Raw genomic sequence first — 20,329 nt, forward strand, 5'->3', positions numbered from 1 at the left:
TCATGGGACCTGCTGGTGGGACTGGGGGTATTAAAAAGAATACTTAAAATGTCTTAAAGATTTAATACGAAGTATGATATTATTTGTAAAAGTATATAAGAGGGGCATTATTTTTACAAAATGTCGCCATTTCTTAATTTCTTCTAAAGGGATGAAAGACAAGCATAACTAAAGAAAACCTTTCTCCGAAACAGAAAAGCTTAATTTAGTGGAACATGAAAATCAAACACATATTTTAGCATTACGGCACACGCACACAATACACCCCATTTGATTTGATCCTAAAGACAGAAAAATCCTACCTCAAAATATGCCTATTTTTAATACCAAACGCTTAATCAAAGAGGCAAATGAATCTTTCCTATAAAAGTTTCTAGATGTCGCCAGATCTGCCCGGGGTATTAATCAGACTGCTGGCGTCACATCGACCTCAGTGGCTTCAGCTTTCAACAGCAGGGCACACACAGGTGCATCTCCTCAGGCGGCTTGTACCTGAACCCGCCACCCGCGCGGCACTCCGCGCGACGCCCTCCAACTCACTTCAAATGGATTTCCTCCAGTAACTCCATTTTCAGGCGGTCGGTGCTCACACCGTCGAAGCTGTCACCTCTTCCTTCCTCCATACGGTCGGATCAGAAACCCCTCACGCCTTTCCCCTCTCACAGCTAAGACCACAACACCTGAAGGGACACCCAGAAGCTGGGAAGGCGAGCACTGTCAGGAGCTGTCGTCATGGTGTACAGGCTCACAGTCGCCCGCTGCCCGGCGCCTCGCGGTGACGTCACAGGGCTTCGCCCGAGGGGCGGAGGATGGCTTACCAAGTCAGTGCGGGAGCAGAACACAGGCTGCGCCGCCGCCGAGTGTAGTAGCTACGTTAGACGTCTTCACTGTCCGGGAAACACGTTGTCAGAAAAGCGCCTCTCAAGGCCCAAAAGCTGAGGCCCCATTCCTTTTACCAAAGTGGTGGAAGAGGGATGTGTACCAGCTAGCTACGCGGCTGACTGTAGGGGAGTAGAGAACTGTTGGCCCTGCTGCTTTTTTTAAACGCTGACCCAGGCCTGATGTTCACTTTACCCCTAGCCCTTGTTTGGAAAATGCTGAATCCAAGAATGGCTGTGCCTTTCTTTGCTTCAGTTTACTGGATACTACAGGCTCTAGTTAGGAGCGTCTGAGGAGCAGACCTTGAGAAGGCAGGGCCTGAACTCTGACTCTGAGTTCCAGTACACATTATTCTGTTTTGCCAAATCTGGGGACTGTCCATGGACATAGCTCAAAGCTGCTGTCAACAGCTTGAAGTTTCACGCTTATATTTGTAATCACAAATTTTGCATTCTGCTCCTGGTATGTTTGTGCTTTAGTATTATCCCAGGCTCCCATCCATCTTTGAATAGAAAGATGGGCTGCCTTTACCTCTGACTTCTCTGGTACATTTTCCATATCCTGAATCAGTTTGAGAAGTGTGAGCATGGGACCATGCTTTCTGACACAAATCAGCACAAGTACTCTGGTAAAGAATTTTATTCTGCTTATTGCTTCATCTTTAGTGTTGAGAAGAGTGACCCTTGGTAGTGGTCAGTAAATACATATTATGCCCATAGGATACTCTTTCAAAGATTTTTTTTTTTTTAAGAATAAAAAGCATACTTGGTAAAGGCTTGTTTCATTCGGTTGCTGCTTACCAACATTATTTTTGGAAAGTTGATAATTTATGGGAAAAATAGAAAAAATTTTGGACCTATGGTTGCTACACTTAAGTTTTAACAAAATGGTAGCATAGTTCACTGGATATATGATGGAACTAAGGCAAGTCTTCAATTAGAAAGTGGGTTTTAAAGGAGAGAAGGGAGGGCGCTTGGGTGGCTCAGTCATTAAGCGTCTGCCTTAGGCTCAGGTCATGATCCCAGGGTCCTGGGATCAAGCCTTGCTTTGGGCTCCCTGCTCAGTGGGAAGCCTGCTTCTCCCTCTCCCACTCCCCCTTCTTGTGTTCCCTCTCTCACTGTCTCTCTCTGTCAAATAAATTTAAAAAGAGAGAGAGAGAGAGAAGGGAGATTCTGGAAATTTGGAGTCTCTCTGTGTTAGGAGATGTTTAAACATGGGGACAGTTTGGAATTTAATTGTTTGAATTGAACATAAGTGTAGTAAGTAGCACATTTGATTGATACCTGTTTAGTGTCCAAAAGAACAATGCAGATTTGTAGGCAAAAAGAGAATTTGAAGCGTTTTGAGGAATTAGTTCAATTAATAGCAATTTAGGGTTTAGTATGTACAAAGTGATTTGTAAGAGATGCTAAATATGTTCAGTGCTTTTTAAAAAACCTATGGTTAATTTAAAAAGTTTAATATGAAAGAATTTCATCATTTAAGTCATGCGGTATGGCAAATCCTTTACTCCCACTTTTGTGCTCAGCCTGAGACAGGTTGTGGGGAGCAAGTTGCAGGTCTCCTCTCAAACGCTCACCAGCGTCTATTCCCTGCCTTGGTGGCTTCCCTCATTCTTCCCCAGACAGAATTCTTAGTTTTTGTCTCACATAGACTGAACAGGTGGGGGTAGGCGCGAGCTGGGGATGGTAAAGGATGGTTATGTATTCTTTCAAATCTTTATGATTTACACCTAAACAATAGCTTTTGAAATATCAAAAGCCAAGAATTGATGTTTTTGTTCTCTGATTTCTTTGTAGAACCCCCTGCTTCTTTGGGTCAGGAGGGTCAAGAATTCTCTCCACCTCTAATGCTACTTCCAGATCACTACCCTTCCATCCTCATGTAAAAACCCACTCCTCTGATATGCATACCTTTTTAATTAAAAAAAATTTTTTAATTCCAGAATAATTAACATAGTGTTATATTAGTTTCAGGGATATAGTGATTCAACAATTCTATACATTACTCATTGCTCATCAGGATAAGTGTACTCTTAATCCCCTTCACCTATTTCACCCATCCCCCCCACCCGCCTTCCCTCTTGCAACCATCAGTTTGTTCTTTATATTTAAGAAGCTGGTGGGTTTGGGGGGCGGAGCAAAATGGCGGAGGAGTAGGAGACCTGGATTTCGCTGGTCTCAGGAATTCAGCTGAATAGGGATCAAACCATTCTGAACACCTACGAACTCAACAGGAGATCAAAGAAAAGAATAGCAACAACTCTCTGAACAGAAAAGCGACCACTTTCTGAAAGGTAGGACTTGCGGAGAAGTGAATCCGAGGCGATATTTGGGAGGATAGACGGTGGGGGAGGGGGCCTCCGTCGGCCTCTTCTGGCAAGTGATAGAGCCACGGAGCACAAAATTGGAACTTTTAGAAGTCGGCTCCGCTGGGGGACGTCGCTCCAGTGGCTAAGTGGGGGGTGGAAGCCTCGCGGGACACTGTGGTCTCAGGACCCTCAGGGTCACAGAAAGACCGGGGGTGCCTGAGTGCGGCAGAGCTCCCAGGTATCAGAGTGGGGAAGCCGGCTGCAGAGACAGAGCCGAGGCGCGGGCTCTCAACTCAGGGTTGCCATAAACTGTGATCTGTGGCCCAGTCGGGCCACTGCTCCTCCAGCAGGGACCCAACAAGTGACAGAGCCAGGGAGACTCCCCTTCCTCCCCCGGGAGGAGCGGCGTGGGAGCGCAACGCAGGGATCTGCTGGGTTTGGAGACTCCACATGGGGTCGGGTGCCAGAGATAGAAACACTCGGTCACAGGCCAGGTGAGCACGGAGTGCGGCTGGAGACTGGGGAGACGGGAGTGACTGACTGCTTTTCTCTGGGGGTGCACTGAGGAGCGGGGCCCCGAGTTCTCAGCTCCTCCGGGCGGAGATTGGGAGGCCACCATTTTCACTCTCGTCCTCCAAAGCTGTACCGAGAGCTTGCAGGGAACAAAAGCTCCCGAGAGCAAACCCGAGCAGATTGCTTAGCCCAGACCCACAAGGGTGGGGCAATTCTGCCTCCGGCAAAGACATTTAGGAACCATGGCAACAGGCCCATCCCCCAGAACATCAGCACGAACAGCCAGCCAAGACCAAGTTTACCAATCAAGGAGAACGGGAGAACTCCAGCTCTAGGGGAATACTGCACATAGAATTCATGGCTTTTTTTTACCATGATTCATTAGTTTTTCAAAGTTAATTTTTTTAACTTTTTTAATTTTTCTTTTTCCCTTTTTCAACCAACATCTTATCAATCCCTTTTTTAAAAAAAAAACATTTTTATTTTTCATTTTTAGAGTCATATTCTATCCCTTCATAGTAGTTACCCTTATTTTTGGCATATATATATAAGTTGTTCTCTCTTTAAAATTTTGAGATACAGTTTCTTCTCACAGATCAAAATATACCCTAAGTCACTAGTGTATGACTTTGTTCTAGTCTCCTGCCTGATCACATTCTCTCCCTTTTTTCTTTTTTTTTTAAATCTTTTTTTCAAACAACTTCTTATCTTATCAATTCCTTTTATAAAATCTTTTATAATTTTCATCTTTACAGTCATCTTCCATCCCTTCATTGTATCAACCCTTATTTTGTACATATATAAGTCTTTCTTTAAAATTTTAGGAGGCACTTTCTTCTAACAGATCAAAATACACCCAAAATCTAGTGTGTGGCACTGATCTATGTGCTAGCCTGATCATATTTGATCATATTGTTTTTTGTTTTGTTTTGTTCTGTTTTTATTTGTTTTTATCTTTATCTTTTTCTTTTTTCTTTTTCTCTTCTTTTTTCTTTCTTTCCCTTTCTTTTCCCCTGGTTTCAGGTCTTTTCTGATTTGTTTAGAGTATATTTGCTGGGGACGATGTTAACCTGTTAGCATTTTGTTCTCTCATTCATCTATTATCCTCTGGACAAAATGACAAGACGAAAAAAATCACCTCAGTAAAAAGAACAAGAGGTAGTACCATCTGCCAGGGACCTACTCCATACGGACATTACTACAATGTCGGACCTAGAGTTCAGACTCATGACTTTAAAGATACTAGCTGGGCTTGAAAAAAGCATGGAAGTTATTAGAGACACCCTTCCTGGAGAAATAAAAGAACTAAAATCTAACCAAATTGAAATCAAAAAGGCTATTAATGAGGTGCAATAAAAAATGGGGGCACTAACTGCTAGGATAAATGAGGCAGAAGAGAGAATTAGTAATATAGAAGACCAAATGATGGAAAATAAAGAAGTTGAGAAAAAGAGAGATAAACAACTACTGGATCACGAAGGCAGAATTTCAGAGATAAGCAATACATAAGACGAAACAACATCAGAAAAATTGGGATCCCAGAAGAAGAAGAAAGAGAGAGAGAGGCAGAAGGTATATTGGAGCAAATTATAGCAGAGAACTTCCCTAATGTGGGGAAGGAAACAGGCATCAAAATCCAGGAGGCACAGAGAACCCCTCTAAAAAGCAATAAAAATAGGTCAAAACCCCGACATCTAACACTAAAACTTACGAGTCTCAGAGACAAAGAAAATCTTGAAAGCAGCTTGGGAGAAGAGATATGTAATGTATAATGCTAGAAACATTAGATTGGCAAAAGACCTATCTAATACTAAAACTTACGAGTCTCAGAGACAAAGAAAATCTTGAAAGCAGCTTGGGAGAAGAGATATGTAATGTATAATGCTAGAAACATTAGATTGGCAACAGACCTATCCACAGAGACCTGGAAGGCCAGAAAGGACTGGCATGATATCTTCAGAGCACTAAATGAGAAAAATATGCAGCCAAGAATACTATATCCAGCTACGCTGTCATTGAAAATAGAAGGAGAGATAAAAAGCTTCCAGGACAAACAAAAACTAAAGGAATTTGCAAACACGAAACCAGCCCTACAAGAAATATTGAAAGGGGTCCTCTAACCAAAGAGAGAGCCTAAGAGCAGCATAGACCAGAAAGGAACACAAACAATATACAGTAACAGTCACCTTACAGGCAATACAATGGCACTAAATTCCTATCTTTCAATAGTTAACCTGAATGTAAATGGCCTAAATGCCCCAACCAAAAGACACAGGCTATCAGATTGGATTAAAAAACAAGACCCATCAATATGCTGTCTGCAAGAGATGCATTTTAGACCCAAAGACACCCCCAGATTGAAAGTGAGGGGGTGGGAAACCATTTACCATGCTAATGGACATCAAAAGAAAGCTGGGGTGGCAATCCTTATATCAGACAAATTAGATTTTAAAGCAAAGACTGTAATAAGAGATGAAGAAGGACACTATATCCTACTTAAAGGGTCTATCCAACAAGAAGATCTAACAATTGTAAATATCCATGCCCCTAACATGGGAGCAGCCAATTATATAAGGCAATTGATAACAAAAGCAAAGAAACACGTTGACAACAATACAATAATAGTGGGGGACATTAACACCCCCCTGACTGAAATGGACAGATCATCTAAGCAAAAGATCAATGGAAATAAAGACTTTAAATGACACACTGGACCAAAAGGACTTCACAGACATATTCAGAACATTCCATCCCCAAGCACCAGAATACACATTCCTCTCTAGTGTCCATGGAACATTCTCCAGAATAGATCACATCCTAGGTCACAAATCAGGTCTCAACCGTTACCAAAAGATTGGGATTATTACCTGCATATTTTCAGATCACAATGCTTTGAAACTAGAACTCAATCACAAGAGGAAAGTCGAAAAGAACTCAAATACATGGAGGCTAAAGAGCATCCTACTAAAGAATGAATGGGTCAACCAGGAAATTAAAGAATTAAAAAAATTCATGGAAACCAATGAAAACGAAAAGACAACTGTTCAAAATCTTTGGGATACAGCAAAGGCAGTCCTAAGAGGAAAGTATATAGCAATACAAGCCTTTCTCAAGAAACAAGAAAGGCCTCAAATACACAACCTAACCCTACACTACACCTAAAGGAGCTAGAGAAAAAACAGCAAATAAAGCCTAAACCCAGAAGGAGAAGACAAATAATAAAGATCAGAGCAGAAATCAATGAACTAGAAACCAAAAAAACAGTAGAACAGATCAACGAAACTAGGAGCTGGTTCTTTGAAAGAATTAACAAGATTGATAAACCCCTGGCCAGACTTATCAAAAGAAAAGAGAAATGACCCAAATCAACAAAATCATGAATGAAAGAGAGAGATCACAACCAACACCAAAGAAATACAAACAAGTATAAGAACATATTATGAGCAACTATATGCCAGCAAATTAGATAACCTGGAAGAAATGGATGCATTCCTAGAGATGTATCAACTACCAAAACTGAACCAGGGAGAAATAGAAAACCTGAACAGACCTATATCCACTAAGAAATTGAAGCAGTCATCAAAAATCTCCCAACAAACAAAAGCCCAGGGCCAGATGGCTTCCCAGAGGAATTCTACCAAACATTTAAAGAAGAATTAATACCTATTCTCCTGAAACTGTTCCAAAAAATAGAAATGGAAGGAAAACTTCCAAACTCATTTTATTGGGCCATTTACCTTGATCCCAAAACCAAAGACCCCATCAAAAAGGAGAACTACAGACCAATATCCTTGATGAACATGGATGCAAAAATTCTCACCAAAATACTAGCCAATAGGATCCAACAGTACAGTAAAAGGATTATTCACCACGACCAAGTGGAATTTATCCCTGGGCTGCAAGGTTGGTTCAACATCCGCAAATCAATTAACGTGATACAATACAGTAACAAAAGAAAGAACAAGAATCATATGATCCTCTCAATAGATGCAGAAAAAGCATTTGACAAAGTACAACATCCTTTCTTAATCAAAACTCTTCAGAGTGTAGGGATAGAGGGTACATACCTCAATATCATAAAAGACATCTATGAAAAACCTATAGCGAATATCATTCTCAATGGGGAAAAGCTGAGAGCTTTACCCCTAAGGTCAGGAACGCGGCAGGGACGTCCACTATCACCACTGCTATTCAACATAGTATTAGAAGTCCTAGCCACAGCAATCAGACAACAAAAAGAAATCAAAGGCATCCAAATCGGCAAAGAGGAAGTCAAACTCTCACTCTCTGCAGATGATATGATACTTTATGTGGAAAACCCAAAAGACTCCACCCCAAAACTGCTAGAACTCATACAGGAATTCAGTTAAGTGGCAAGATATAAAATCAGTGCACAGAAATCAGTGGCATTCCTATACACCAACAACAAGACAGAAGAGAGAGAAATTAAGGAGTTGATCACATTTACAATTGCACCCAAAACCATAAGATACCTAGGAATAAATTTAACCAAAGAGGCAAAGGGTCTGTACTCAGAAAACTATAAAATACTCATGAAAGAAACTGAAGAAGACACAAAGAAATGGAAAAATGTTCCATGCTCATGGATTGAAAGAACAAACATTGTGAAGATGTCAATGCTACCTAGAGCAATCTACACATTCAGTGCAATCTCCATCAAAATACCATCCACTTTTTTCAAAGAAATAGAGCAAATAATCCTAAAATTTCTATGGAACCAGAAGAGACCCTGAATAGCCAGAGGAATGTTGAAAAAGAAAAGCAAAGCTGGCGGCATCACAATTCCGGACTTCCAGCTCTATTACAAAGCTGTCATTATCAAGACAGTATGGTACTGGCACAAAAACAGACAGATAGATCAATGGAACAGAATGGAGAGCCCAGAAATGGACCCTCAACTCTATGGTCAACTCATCTTTGACAAAGCAGGAAAGAATGTCTAATGGAAAAAAGACAGTTTCTTCAACAAATGGTGTTGGGAAAATTGGACAGCCATAGGCAGAAGAATGGAACTGGACCATTTCCTTACACCACACACAAAAATAGACTCCAAATGGTTGAAAGCCCTAAACGTGAGACAGGAGTCCATCAAAATCCTAAAAGGAGAACACAGGCAGCAACCTCTTCAACCTCAGCCGCAGCAACTTCTTCCTGGAAACATTGCCAAAGGCAAGGGAAGCAAGGGCAAAAATGAACTATTGGGATTTCATCAAGATAAAAAGCTTTTGCACAGCAAAAGAAACAGTCCACAAAACCAAAAGACAACCGACAGAATGGGTTGTCAGAATATTCCTATAAAAATATTTGCAAATGACATATCAGATAAAGGGCTAGTATCCAAAATCTATAAAGAACTTATCAAACTCAACACCCAAAGAACAAATAATCCAATCAAGAAATGGGCAGAAGACATGAACAGACATTTTTCCAAAGAAGACATCCAAATAGCCAACAGACACATGAAAAAGTGCTCAACATCGCTCGGCATCAGGGAAATCCAAATCAAAACCTCCATGAGATACCACCTCACACCCGTCAGAATGGCTAAAATTAACAAGTCAGGAAACGACAGATGTTGGCGGGGATGCGGAGAAAGGGGAACCCTCCCACACTGTTGGTGGGAATGCAACCTCGTGCAACCACTCTGTAAAACAGTATTGAGGTTCCTCAAACAGTTGAAAATAGAGCTGCCACATGATCTAGCAATTGCACTACTGGGTATTACCACAAAGATACAAATGTACGGATCCGAAGGGGGATGTGCACCCCAATGTTTATAGCAGCAATGTCCACAATAGCCAAACTGTGGAAAGAGCCAACATGTCCATTGACAGATGAATGGATAAAGAAGATGTGTTATATATACACAATGGAATATTATGCAGGCATCAAAAGGAATGAGACCTTGCCATTTGCAATGACGTGGATGGAACTGGAGGGTGTTATACTGAGTGGGATAAGTCAATCAGAGAAAGACATGTATCATATGACCTCACTGAGATGAGGAATTCTTAATCTCAGGAAACAAACTGAGGGTTGCTGGAGTGGTGGGGGGGGTGGGAGGGTTGGGGTGGCTGGGCGATAGACATTGGGGAGGGTATGTGCTATGGTGAGCGCCGTGAATTGAACAAGACTGTTGAATCACAGATCTGTACCTCTGAAACAAATAACGCAGTATATGTTAAGAAAAAAAGAAGAAGAAGAAGATAGCAGGAGGGGAAGAATGAAGGGGAGTAAGTCAGAGGGGGAGACGAACCATGAGAGACGATGGACTCTGAAAAACAAACTGAGGGTTCTAGAGGGGATGGGGGTGGGGGAATGGGTTAGCCTGGTGATGGGTATTAAAGAGGGCACGTTCTGCGTGGAGCACTGGGTGTTATGCACAAACAATGAATCATGGAATACTACATCAAGAACTAATGATGTAATGTATGGTGCTTAACATAACAATAAAAAATAAAAATTAAATTAAAAAAAAGCTGGTGGGTTTGTTTTATTTTGTCTTTTTTGTTCATTTGTTTTGTTTCTTAAATTCCACATAGGAGTGAAATCATTTGGTATTTGTTCTTTCTCTGACTCACTTCCCTTAGCATCATATCCTCTACATCCATCCATGCAGTTGCAAATGGCAAGGTTTCATTCCTTTTTGAGTAACTTTCCATTATATATATTATATAATATATGTATATTATATAATGTTTTCTTTATCCACTCATCTATCGATGGACACTTGGGCTGCTTCCATAATTTGGCTATTGTAAATAATGCTGCAGTAAACATGGGGGTACATATATCTTTTTGAGTTAGTGTTTTTGTATTTTTTGGGTAAATACCCAGCAGTAGAATTACTGGATCATATGGTAGTTCTATTTTTTTTTTACGAACCTCCATGCTTTTTTCCACAGTGGCCATACCAGTTTGTATTCCCACCAGCAGGGCCCAAGTGTTCCCTTTTCTCCACATCCGTGCCAACGCTTGTTGTTTCTTGTGTTTTTGAGCTTAGTCAATCTGACAGGTGTGAGGTGGTATCTCATCTTGGCCATCTGTCTTCTTTGAAAAACTGTTCATGTCTTCTGCCCATTTTTAATTGGATCATTTGGCTCTTTGGTGTTGTTATAGAAGTTCTTTATATATTTTGGATACTAATCCTTTATTGGATATCATTTACAAATATCTTCTCCCATTCAGTCAGTTGTCTTTTAGTTTTGTTGTTTCCTTTGCAGTGCAGAAGCTTTTTATTTTGACGTAACAGAGATTTTACGGTTTCAGTTCTCACAGTTAGGTTAGATCCATTTTAGATTGAACAATTTCAAGTTTATTTTTTGTGTTTAAGTGGTTCAGTTACGTTCTTTTGTATTGTAGCTGTCCAATTTTCCCAGCACCATTTGTTGAAGAGATTGTTCTTTTCCCCATTGCATATTCTTGCTTCGTTTGTCAAATATTAATTGCCCATGTAATCATGAGTTTATTTCTGGGCTCTCAATTCTATCCCATTGAGTTATGTGTCTGTTTTTGTGCCAGTACCACACTATTTTGATTATTATAGCTTTGTAGTATATCTTGAAATCTGAGACTGTGATACCAGTTTTCTTCTTTTTCAAGGTTGCTTGGCTATTCAGGGTATTTTGTGGTTCCATACAAATTTTACGATTATTTGTTCTAGTTCTGTGAAAAATGCTGTTGGTATTTTGATAGGGATTGCATCAGATCTGTAGATTTCTATGGGTAGTATGGACATTTATTTGTTCTTCCAATCCATGAGCATGGAATATCTTTCCATTTGTTTGTGTCATCTTCAGTTTCTTTCAATGTTACAGTTTTCAGAGTACAGATCTTTCACCTCCTTTGTGAAGTATATTCCTAGGTATTTTATTTTTGGTGCAATTATAAATGGCATGCATTCCTGATGTAACAACTCTCCTTGTTTCTACCTAGAGAGCTCAGTCATTCCTTGTCTATGGACTTTGACATTAAAAGTGCTCTTTCCACTGAAAGTCGTGCCCATAACCATGCCCTTCAACTTGCAACTCTCATCGCTTTAATCTCCTTTCCACTTCCACAGCTATAAATACCCTGAGTCCTGTCACCAGAGTGGCTTTAGCTCAGAAAACTTCAGTTCAAAAACTGCCCTATACCAAAACATCATTCTTTCAGCTCCCAATTCAGTTACTCCCTAAATAGCAATGTTTTATTAACTATTAAGCAATGTTTTCTGTGGAGCTTCTTAAACCTGCACCTGCAAATGCTCGTAACCTATCCCCCCCTTTTTTGTTTTTAATTTGGAAATAGGTCTTTATATTTTTAAATTAACATATAATGTATTGTTTCAGGGGTACAGCTCTGTGATTCAACAGTCTTACACAATTCATGGTGCTCACCAGAGCACATACCCTCCCCAGTGTCCATCACCCAACCACCCCATCCCTCCCCCACCCTTCATTCCAGCAACCCTCAGTTTGTTTCCTAAGATTAAGCGTCTCTTATGATGTGTCTCCCTCTCTGGTTTGATCTTGTTTCATTTTCCCGTCCCTTCCCCTATGATCCTGTCTTGTTTCTCAAATTCCTCCTATCAGTGAGATCATATGATACTTGTCTTTCTCTGACTGACTCATTTCACTTAGCATAATACCCTCCAGTTCCGACCACATCATTGCAAATGGCAAGATTTCATTTTTTGATGGCTGCATAATATTCCATTGTGTATATATATATATATATATATACCACATCTTCTTTATCCATTCATCTGTTGATGGACATCTTAGCTCTTTCCATAGTTCGGCTATTGTGGACATTGCTGCTATAAACATCGGGATGCATGTGCCCCTTCAGATCACTACATTTGTATCTTTGGGATAAATACCCAGTAGTGCAATTGCTGGATCGTAGGGTAGCTCTATTTTCAACTTTTTGAGGAACCTCCATACTATTTTCCAGAGTGGCTGTACCAGCTTGCATTCCCACCAACAGTGTAGGAGGGTTCCCCTTTCTCCACATCCTCACCAACATCTGTCATTTCCTGACTTTTTAATTTTAGCCATTCTGACTGGTGTGGGGTGGTATCTCATTGCGGTTTTGATGGATTTCCCTGATGCCGAGTGATGTTGAGCACTTGTTCATGTGGCTATTGGCCATTTGGATGTCTTCTTTGGAAAAATGTCTGTTCATGTCTTCTGCCCATTTCTTGATTGGATTATTTGTTCTTTGGGTGTTGAGTTTGATAAGTTCTTTATAGATTTTGGATACTAGCCCTTTATCTGATATGTCATTTGCAATTATCTTCTCTCATTCTATCAGCTGTCTTTTGGTTTTGTTGACTGTTTCCTTTGCTGTGCAAAAGCTTTTTATCTTGATGAAGTCCCAGTAGTTCATTTTTGCCCTTGCTTCCCTTGCCTTCGGCAATGTTTCTAGGAAGAAGTTGCTGCGGCTGAGGTCGAAGAGGTTGCTACCTGTGTTCTCAAGGATTTTGATGGATTCCTGTCTCACATTTAAGTCTTTCATCCATTTTGAGTCTATTTTTGTGTGTGGTGTAAAGAAATGGTCCAGTTTCATTCTTCAGCATGTGGCAGCCCAATTTTCCCAACACCATTTGTTGAAGAGAGTGTTTTTTTTTTCCATTAGACATTCTTTCCTGCTTTGTCAAAGATTAGTTGACCATAGAGTTGAGGGTCCATTTCTGGGCTCTCTATTCTGTTCCATTGATCTATGTGTCTCTTTTCATGCCAATACCATACTGTCTTGATGATGACAGCTTTGTAATAGAGCTGGAAGTCCGGAATTGTGATGCTACCAGCTTTGCTTTTCAACATTCCTCTAGCTATTCAGGGTCTTTTCTGGTTCCATAGAAATTTTAGGATTATTTGTTTCATTTCTTTGAAAAAAGTGGATGGTATTTTGATAGGGATTGAATTAAATGTGTAGATTGCTCTAGGTAGCATAGGCATTTTCACAATATTTGTTCATCCAATCCATGAGCCTGGAACGTTTTTCCATTTCTTTGTGTCTTCCTCAATTTCTTTCATGAGTATTCTATAGTCTTCTGAGTACAGATCTTTTGCCTCTTTGTTTAGATTTATACCTAGGTATCCTATGGTTTTGGGTGCAATTGTAAATGTGATCAACTCCTTAATTTCTCTTTCTTCTGTTTTGTTTTTGGTGTATGGGAATGAAACTGATTTCTGTGCATTGACTTTATATCCTGACACTTTACTGAATTCCTGTATGAGTTCTAGCAGTTTTGGGGTGGAGTTTTTTGGGTTTTCCACATACTGCAAAAAGTGAGAGTTTGACTTCCTCTTTGCCGATTTGGATGCCTTTTATTTCCTTTTTGTTGTCTGATTGGTGAGGCTAGGACTTCTAGTACTATGTTGAACAGCAGAGGTGATAGTGGACATCCCTGCCATGTTCCTGACCTTGGGGGAAACGCTTTCAGTTTTTCCCCATTGAGAATGATATTCGCTGTGGGTTTTTCATAGATTGCTTTTATGATATTGAGGTATGTGGCCTCTATCCCTACACTTTGAAGAGTTTAATCAAGAAAGGGTGCTGTATTTTGTCAAATGCTTTATCTGCATCTATCGAAAGGATCATATGGTTCTTGTTCTTTCTTTTTTAATGTATTGTATCACATTGATTTGTGGATGTTGAACCAACCTTGCAGCTTAGGAATAAATCCCACGTGTTTTGTGGATGTTGAACCAACCTTGCAGAGTAGGAATAAATCCCACTTGGTCATGGTGAATAATACTTTTAATGTACTGTTGGATCCTATTGGCTAGTACTTTGGTGAGAATTTTTGCATCCATGTTCATCAGGGATATTGGTCTGTAGTTCTCCTTTTTGATGGGGTCTTTGGTTTTGGGATCAGGGTAATGCTGGCCTCGTAAAATGAGTTTGGAAATTTTCCTTCCATTTTTATTCTTTGAAACAGCTTCAGAAGAATAGGTATTAATTCTTCTTTAAATGTTTAGTAGAATTCTGCTGGGAAGCCATCTGGCCCTGGGCTCTTGTTTGTTGGGAGATTTTTAGTTACTGCTTTAATATCCTTACTGGTTATGGGTCTGTTCAGGTTTTCTATTTCTTCCTGGTTCAGTTTTGGTAGTTGATATGTCTCTAGGAATGCATCCATTTCTTCCAGATTATCTAATTTGCTGGCATATAGTTGCTCATTAGCTGTTCTCATAATTGTTTGTATGTCTTTGGTGTTGGCTGTGATCTCTCCTCTTTCATTCATAATTTTATTTATTTGGTTTCTTTCTCTTTTCTATTTGTAAGTCTGGCCAGCGGTTTATCAATCTTTTTCTTTCAAAGAACCAGCTATTTTCGTTGATCTGTTCTACTGTTCTTTTGGTTTCTATTTCATTGATTTCTGCTCTGATCTTTTATTTCTCTTCTCCTGCTGGGTTTAGGCTTTTTTTTTGCTCTTCTTTCTCCAGCTCCTTTAGGTGTAGGGTTAGGTTGTGTATTTGAGGTCTTTTTTGTTTCTTCAAAAAGGCTTGTATTGCTATATACTTTCCTCTTAGGATCACCTTTGGTGCATCCCAAAGATTTTGAACAGTTGCATTTTCATTTCCCTTTGTGTCCACAAATTTTTTAAATTCTTTAATTTCCTGGTTGACCCATTCATTCTTTAGTAGGATGCTCTTTAGCTTCCATGTATTTGAGTTCTTTCCAACTTTCCTCTTGTGATTGAGTTCTAGTTTCAAAACATTGTTGTCCAAAAATATGTAAGGAATAATCCCAATCTTTTGGTACCGGTTGAGACCTGATTTGTGACCTAGGATGTGATCTATTCTGGAGAATGTTCCATGGGCACTAGAGAAGAATGTGTATTCCGTTGCTTTGGGATGGAATATTCTGAATATATCTGTGAAGTCCATTTGTTCCAATGTGTCATTTAAAGCCTTTATTTCCGTTGATCTTTTGCTTAGATGATCTGTTCATTTCAATGAGGGGGGTGCTAAAGTCCCCTACTATTATTGTCAATGCGTTTCTTTGATTTTGTTTTTGATTGGATTATGTAAGTGGCTGCTCCCATGTTATGGGCATAGATATTTAAAATTGCTACATCTTTTTGTTGGATAGACCCTTTAAGTATGATGTAGTGTCCTTCCTCTTTATTATAGTCTTTGGTATAAAATCTAATTTGTCTGATATAAGGATTGCCACCGCAGCTTTCTTTTGATGTCCATTAGCATGGTAAATGGTTTTGTACCCCCTCACTTTAAGCCTGGGAGTGTCTTTGGGTATAAAATGAGTCTCTTGCAGACAGCATATCGATGGGTCTTGTTTTTTTTTTATCCAATCTGATACCCTGTGTCTTTTAATTGGGACACTAGCCCATTTACATTCAGGGTAACTATTGGAAGATATGAATTTAGTACCATTTTATTGCCTATAAGGTTACTGTATATTGTTTCTGTTCCTTTCTGGTCTATGTTACTATTAAGCCCTTTCTTTGCCTAGAGGACCCCTTTCAATATTTCTTGTAGGGCTAGTTTGGTGTTTGCAAGTTCTTTTAGTTTTTGTTTGTCCTGGAAGCTTTTTATCTCTATTTTCAATGACTGTCTAGATGCATATGGTATTCTTGGCTGTATATTTCTCATTTAGTGCTCTGAATATGTTATGCTAGTCCTTTCTGGCCTGCCAGGTCTCTGTGGATAGGTCTGTTGCCAATCTACTGTTTCTACAATTGTAGGTTACAGACCTCTTGTCCCGAGCTGCTTTCTGGATTTTCTCTTTGTCTCTTGAGACTTGTTGAGTTTTACTATTAGCTGTCAGGGTGTTGACCTATTTTTATTATTTTTAAGGGGGTTCTCTGTGTCTCCTGGATTTTAATGCCTGTTCCCTTAATTTCCAATTTAGGGACGTTCTCTGCTATAATTTGCTCCGATATACCTTCTGCCCCCTCTCTTTATTCTCCATCATTTGGTCTTCTGTATCACTAATTCTCTCATCTGCCTCAATTATCCTAGCAGTTAGAGCCTCCATATTTTATTGTACCTCATTAATAGCCTTTTTTGACTTGGTTAGATTTTTATTTCTCCAGAAACGGATTCTCTAGTATCTTCTATGCTTTTTTCAAGCCCAGCTATTATCTTTATAATTGTCATTCTGAACTCTAGTTCCAACATCTTACTAATGTCTGTATTGATTAGGTCCCTCTACTGCCTCTTGCTCTTTTTTTTGGAAGTGAGTTTTTCTGTCTTGTCATTTTGTCCAGAGAATAGATGAATGAGAGGACAAAATGCTAAAAAAAATGCTAAAAGGGTAACATTGATCCCAGAAAAATATAAACAAATCAGAAGAGAGCTGAAACCAGGGGGAAAATAAAATGATGAGGCTGGTGAAACTAACAGAGACACACACCATATTTTGGGTGTATTTTGGTTAGAAGAAATTGCCTCCCAAAATTTTAAAGATAGAAAAACATATACAGGGCGCCTGGGTGGCTCAGTTGGTTAAGCAACTGCCTTCGGCTCAGATCATGATCCTGGAGTCCCGGGATCGAGTCCCGCATCGGGCTCCCTGCTCAGCGGGGAGTCTGCTTCTCCCTCTGACCCTCTTCCCTCTCATGCTCTCTCTCAAATAAATAAATAAAATCTTTAAAAAAAAAAAAAAGAAAAACATATACAAGGGCAAATACAATGAAGGGATGGAATATAACTGTAAAGATGAAAATTAAAAAAGATTTTAAAAAAGGAATTGATAAGTTGGTTAAAAAAATGTAAAAATATTTAAAAAAAGAGTGTGATCAGGTGGAAGACTAGGACATCATACACTAGATTTAGGGTATATTTTGGCCTGTTAGAAGAAATTATATCCCAAAATTTTAAAGATAAACTTATTAAAATAAAGATAAATACATTGAAGAGATAGAATATTATAAAAATGAAAAATTTAAAAAGATTTTAAAAAAGGAATTAAGATGTTGGTTGAAAAAGGAAAGAGAAAGTCAACTAAAAAATAGAAAAAGAAAAAAATAAAATTTATAAAATTAGCTTTGAAAGACTAACGAATCATGGGGGAAAAGCCATGAATTCTATTGTTGTAGTCCCCTAGTGCTGGAGTTCTGCAGTTCGCATTGATTGGTAAACTTGGTCTTGGCTGTTCTTGCTGGTCTTCTGGGGGAGGGGCCTGTTTCAGTGGTTCTCAAATGTCTTTGCCTGAGGCAGAATTGCCCTGCCCTTGCCAGGGGCCAGGCTAGGTAATAGGCTCAGGTTTGCTCTGGGTAGCTTTTGTTCCCTGAAAGCTTTCCGTACAGCTTGGGAGGACTAGAGTGAAAATGGTGGCCTCCCAATCTCCACCCCAGAGGAGCCAAGAGCTCGCAGCCCCACTCCTTGGTGAACCTTCAGAGAAAAGCAATTACTCCTATCGCTCCGGTCTCCAGCCGCACTCCGTGCTCACGCGGCCTCTGAGCGAGCGTTTCTCTCTCTGGCACATGATTCCGTTTGGTCTCCAAACCCAGCAGATTCCTGTGGTGTGCTCCCGTGCCACTCCTCCTGGGGGAGAAAAGGCAGTCTCCCCGGATTTGCCACTTGTTGGGTCCCTGCTCAAAGAGTAGTGGGCTGACTGTGCCGCGGATCACCATTTATGGCAACCCCGAGCTGAGAACCCACTCCTTGGCTCTGTCTTTGCAGCCGGCTTCCCCGCTCCAATACCTGGGAGCTCTGCTACACTCAGGCACTCCCAGTCTTTCTGTGACCCCGAGGATCCTGACACCACACTGTCCCAGCAAGTGTTCTACTTCCTGCTTAGCCACTGGAGTGACATCCCTCAGCGGAGATTTCTAAAGGTTCCAATTTTGTGCTCTGCTGCTCTATCACCTTTCTAGTAGCCAGCTGACAGAGGTTCCCTCCCTCCGTCGTCTATCGTTCCAAATATCACCTCGGATTCATTTCTCTGCACGTCCTATCTTCCAGAAAGTGGTTGCTTTTCTGTTCATAGAATTGGTATTTTCTTCGACCTCCTGTTAAGTTTGTAGGTGTTCAGAATGGTTTAACTATCTAGCTGAATTCCTGGGACCAGATGAAATTTAGGTCTCATACTCCTCCTCCATCTTGCTCCTCCTCCCCTTGGACCCTATCCCGTATCACAGAGATCTTGCTTCCTTGATAGAACACTCTAGCAATTTGCTCCTCAGCTGGCTTCCAAATTTGGACAAAATGGATTGGGTGTGTGTGTGTGTGTGTGTGTATACCTGTGTAGAGGACACTTGGCATTAGTCATGGTTTCCTCCAGTGAATAGCTTCCAGGGTGATCAAACTATTTCTTCACATGTGACAACTTTTTGCATACAATACATCTGAAGATATTATTTGGGGCCTTTTTTCCCCCCACCTAATCTATGTTCTTAAAATTTTTTTTTAAATTCATCTTCTATATCTTTAAGGATGAATAGAAAAAATCTGAAGAAAAGCTATTCAGAAACAACACAATGTTTTAAGTACTTCTGTTGCTAAACTAAATACAAAATGGCAAAATCCTTTAGGAAGTTTGCTTAAACTTGAGTTTGGCCAGAATAGATCAGAGAACTAGTTTCTGTTTGAGCAGAGCTTTATTGAGGCTTACCTAAAAAGTGAAACATAAAATGATTTCTGGCTAACAAGCCCTAAGCTTCGCTTTTCTTTGCTTGTGCTCAAATACCTTTCACAGTTATTGGAGAAAAAGACAAAAGCTCACACTATCACCAAAATCTAGGACTGATGACCTATTTGCCACATCTTGGGCAATTTTCTACCAACTATCAAGCCAGTGGAATGGTAATAAAACAAAACTAGCGTTAAGCAGCTGGAAGCAGAGGATATCTATAAACGCCATTTGTCCTTCTTTACCTCTGTTTAAGAAAAATGTCTGGCCTAACAATCACTCTACTGTGTAGGTCCCTCCTTTTTTGAGGCTAGTATATGACTTCTTTCACACTGTCCTCTTTGATGTTAGGAAAGATCCAAGGGAACAATAACCTCTCTTTAACGTCTCTGTAACTGTTTCCTATTCTGTAAAATGAAGGTTATAATAGTATGTAACTCATAGAATGTTACGAGGTTAAAATGAATTAATCTACATAAGAGCACTCAGAACACTAATGCTTCACAGAGAGCACTACATAAACATTAGCTATCATTATTTCTAGACAGCTGGTGCCTGGAAGTACTCCCAGGAAACTATCCCATACAGCATGAGGGAGGAACAGTCTGTAGAGGCAAAATGAGGCAAAACCCTGGTAGCAGTAAATATTGAGAACTGTTTTATACACTGTATCTATTGAGTATCAAAGAGCCAAGCAGAGCTTGGTAAAAGGCCTCTATACAATGAAAACTGGACCAAGCAGCTGTGACGGTTAATTTTTTTAGTTTGACTGGGCTACAAGGTATAAACACCCTTGGCCAACTATTATTTTGGACGTGTCCGTGAGGTGTTTCCAGATGATATTAACATTTTAATCAGTACACCTAGTAAAGCTGATTGCCCTCCCAAAGGCAGTGGACTTCATCCAATCAACTGAAGATCTGTGTACACAAAAACTGTAAGATGGAACTCCTCCTATCTGTTTTAGTTGGTATATTGGTCTTTTCTAGCCTTTATACTCAGACTGAAATGGGCTCT

At 40.0% G+C, this 20,329-nt stretch overlaps 1 protein-coding gene across 1 annotated transcript in view; it reads right to left on the reverse strand.

Moving 5' to 3' along the window:
- CCDC169 (coiled-coil domain containing 169) overlaps nucleotides 1–745 on the reverse strand; it is a 43,686-nt gene extending 42,941 nt beyond the window's left edge. The window contains exon 1 of the mRNA XM_028103293.2: nucleotides 541–745. Coding sequence (XP_027959094.1) covers nucleotides 541–623 — 83 coding nt within the window. The 5' untranslated portion in view covers nucleotides 624–745. The remainder of the gene's footprint in view (nucleotides 1–540) is intronic.
- Nucleotides 746–20,329: the final 19,584 nt, after the last annotated feature.

Source organism: Eumetopias jubatus, unplaced genomic scaffold (genome assembly GCF_037043125.1).
Source record: "Eumetopias jubatus isolate StellerSeaLion01/CBP00866 unplaced genomic scaffold, mEumJub1_p1.0 scaffold_3, whole genome shotgun sequence".
Taxonomy (NCBI): domain Eukaryota; kingdom Metazoa; phylum Chordata; class Mammalia; order Carnivora; family Otariidae; genus Eumetopias; species Eumetopias jubatus.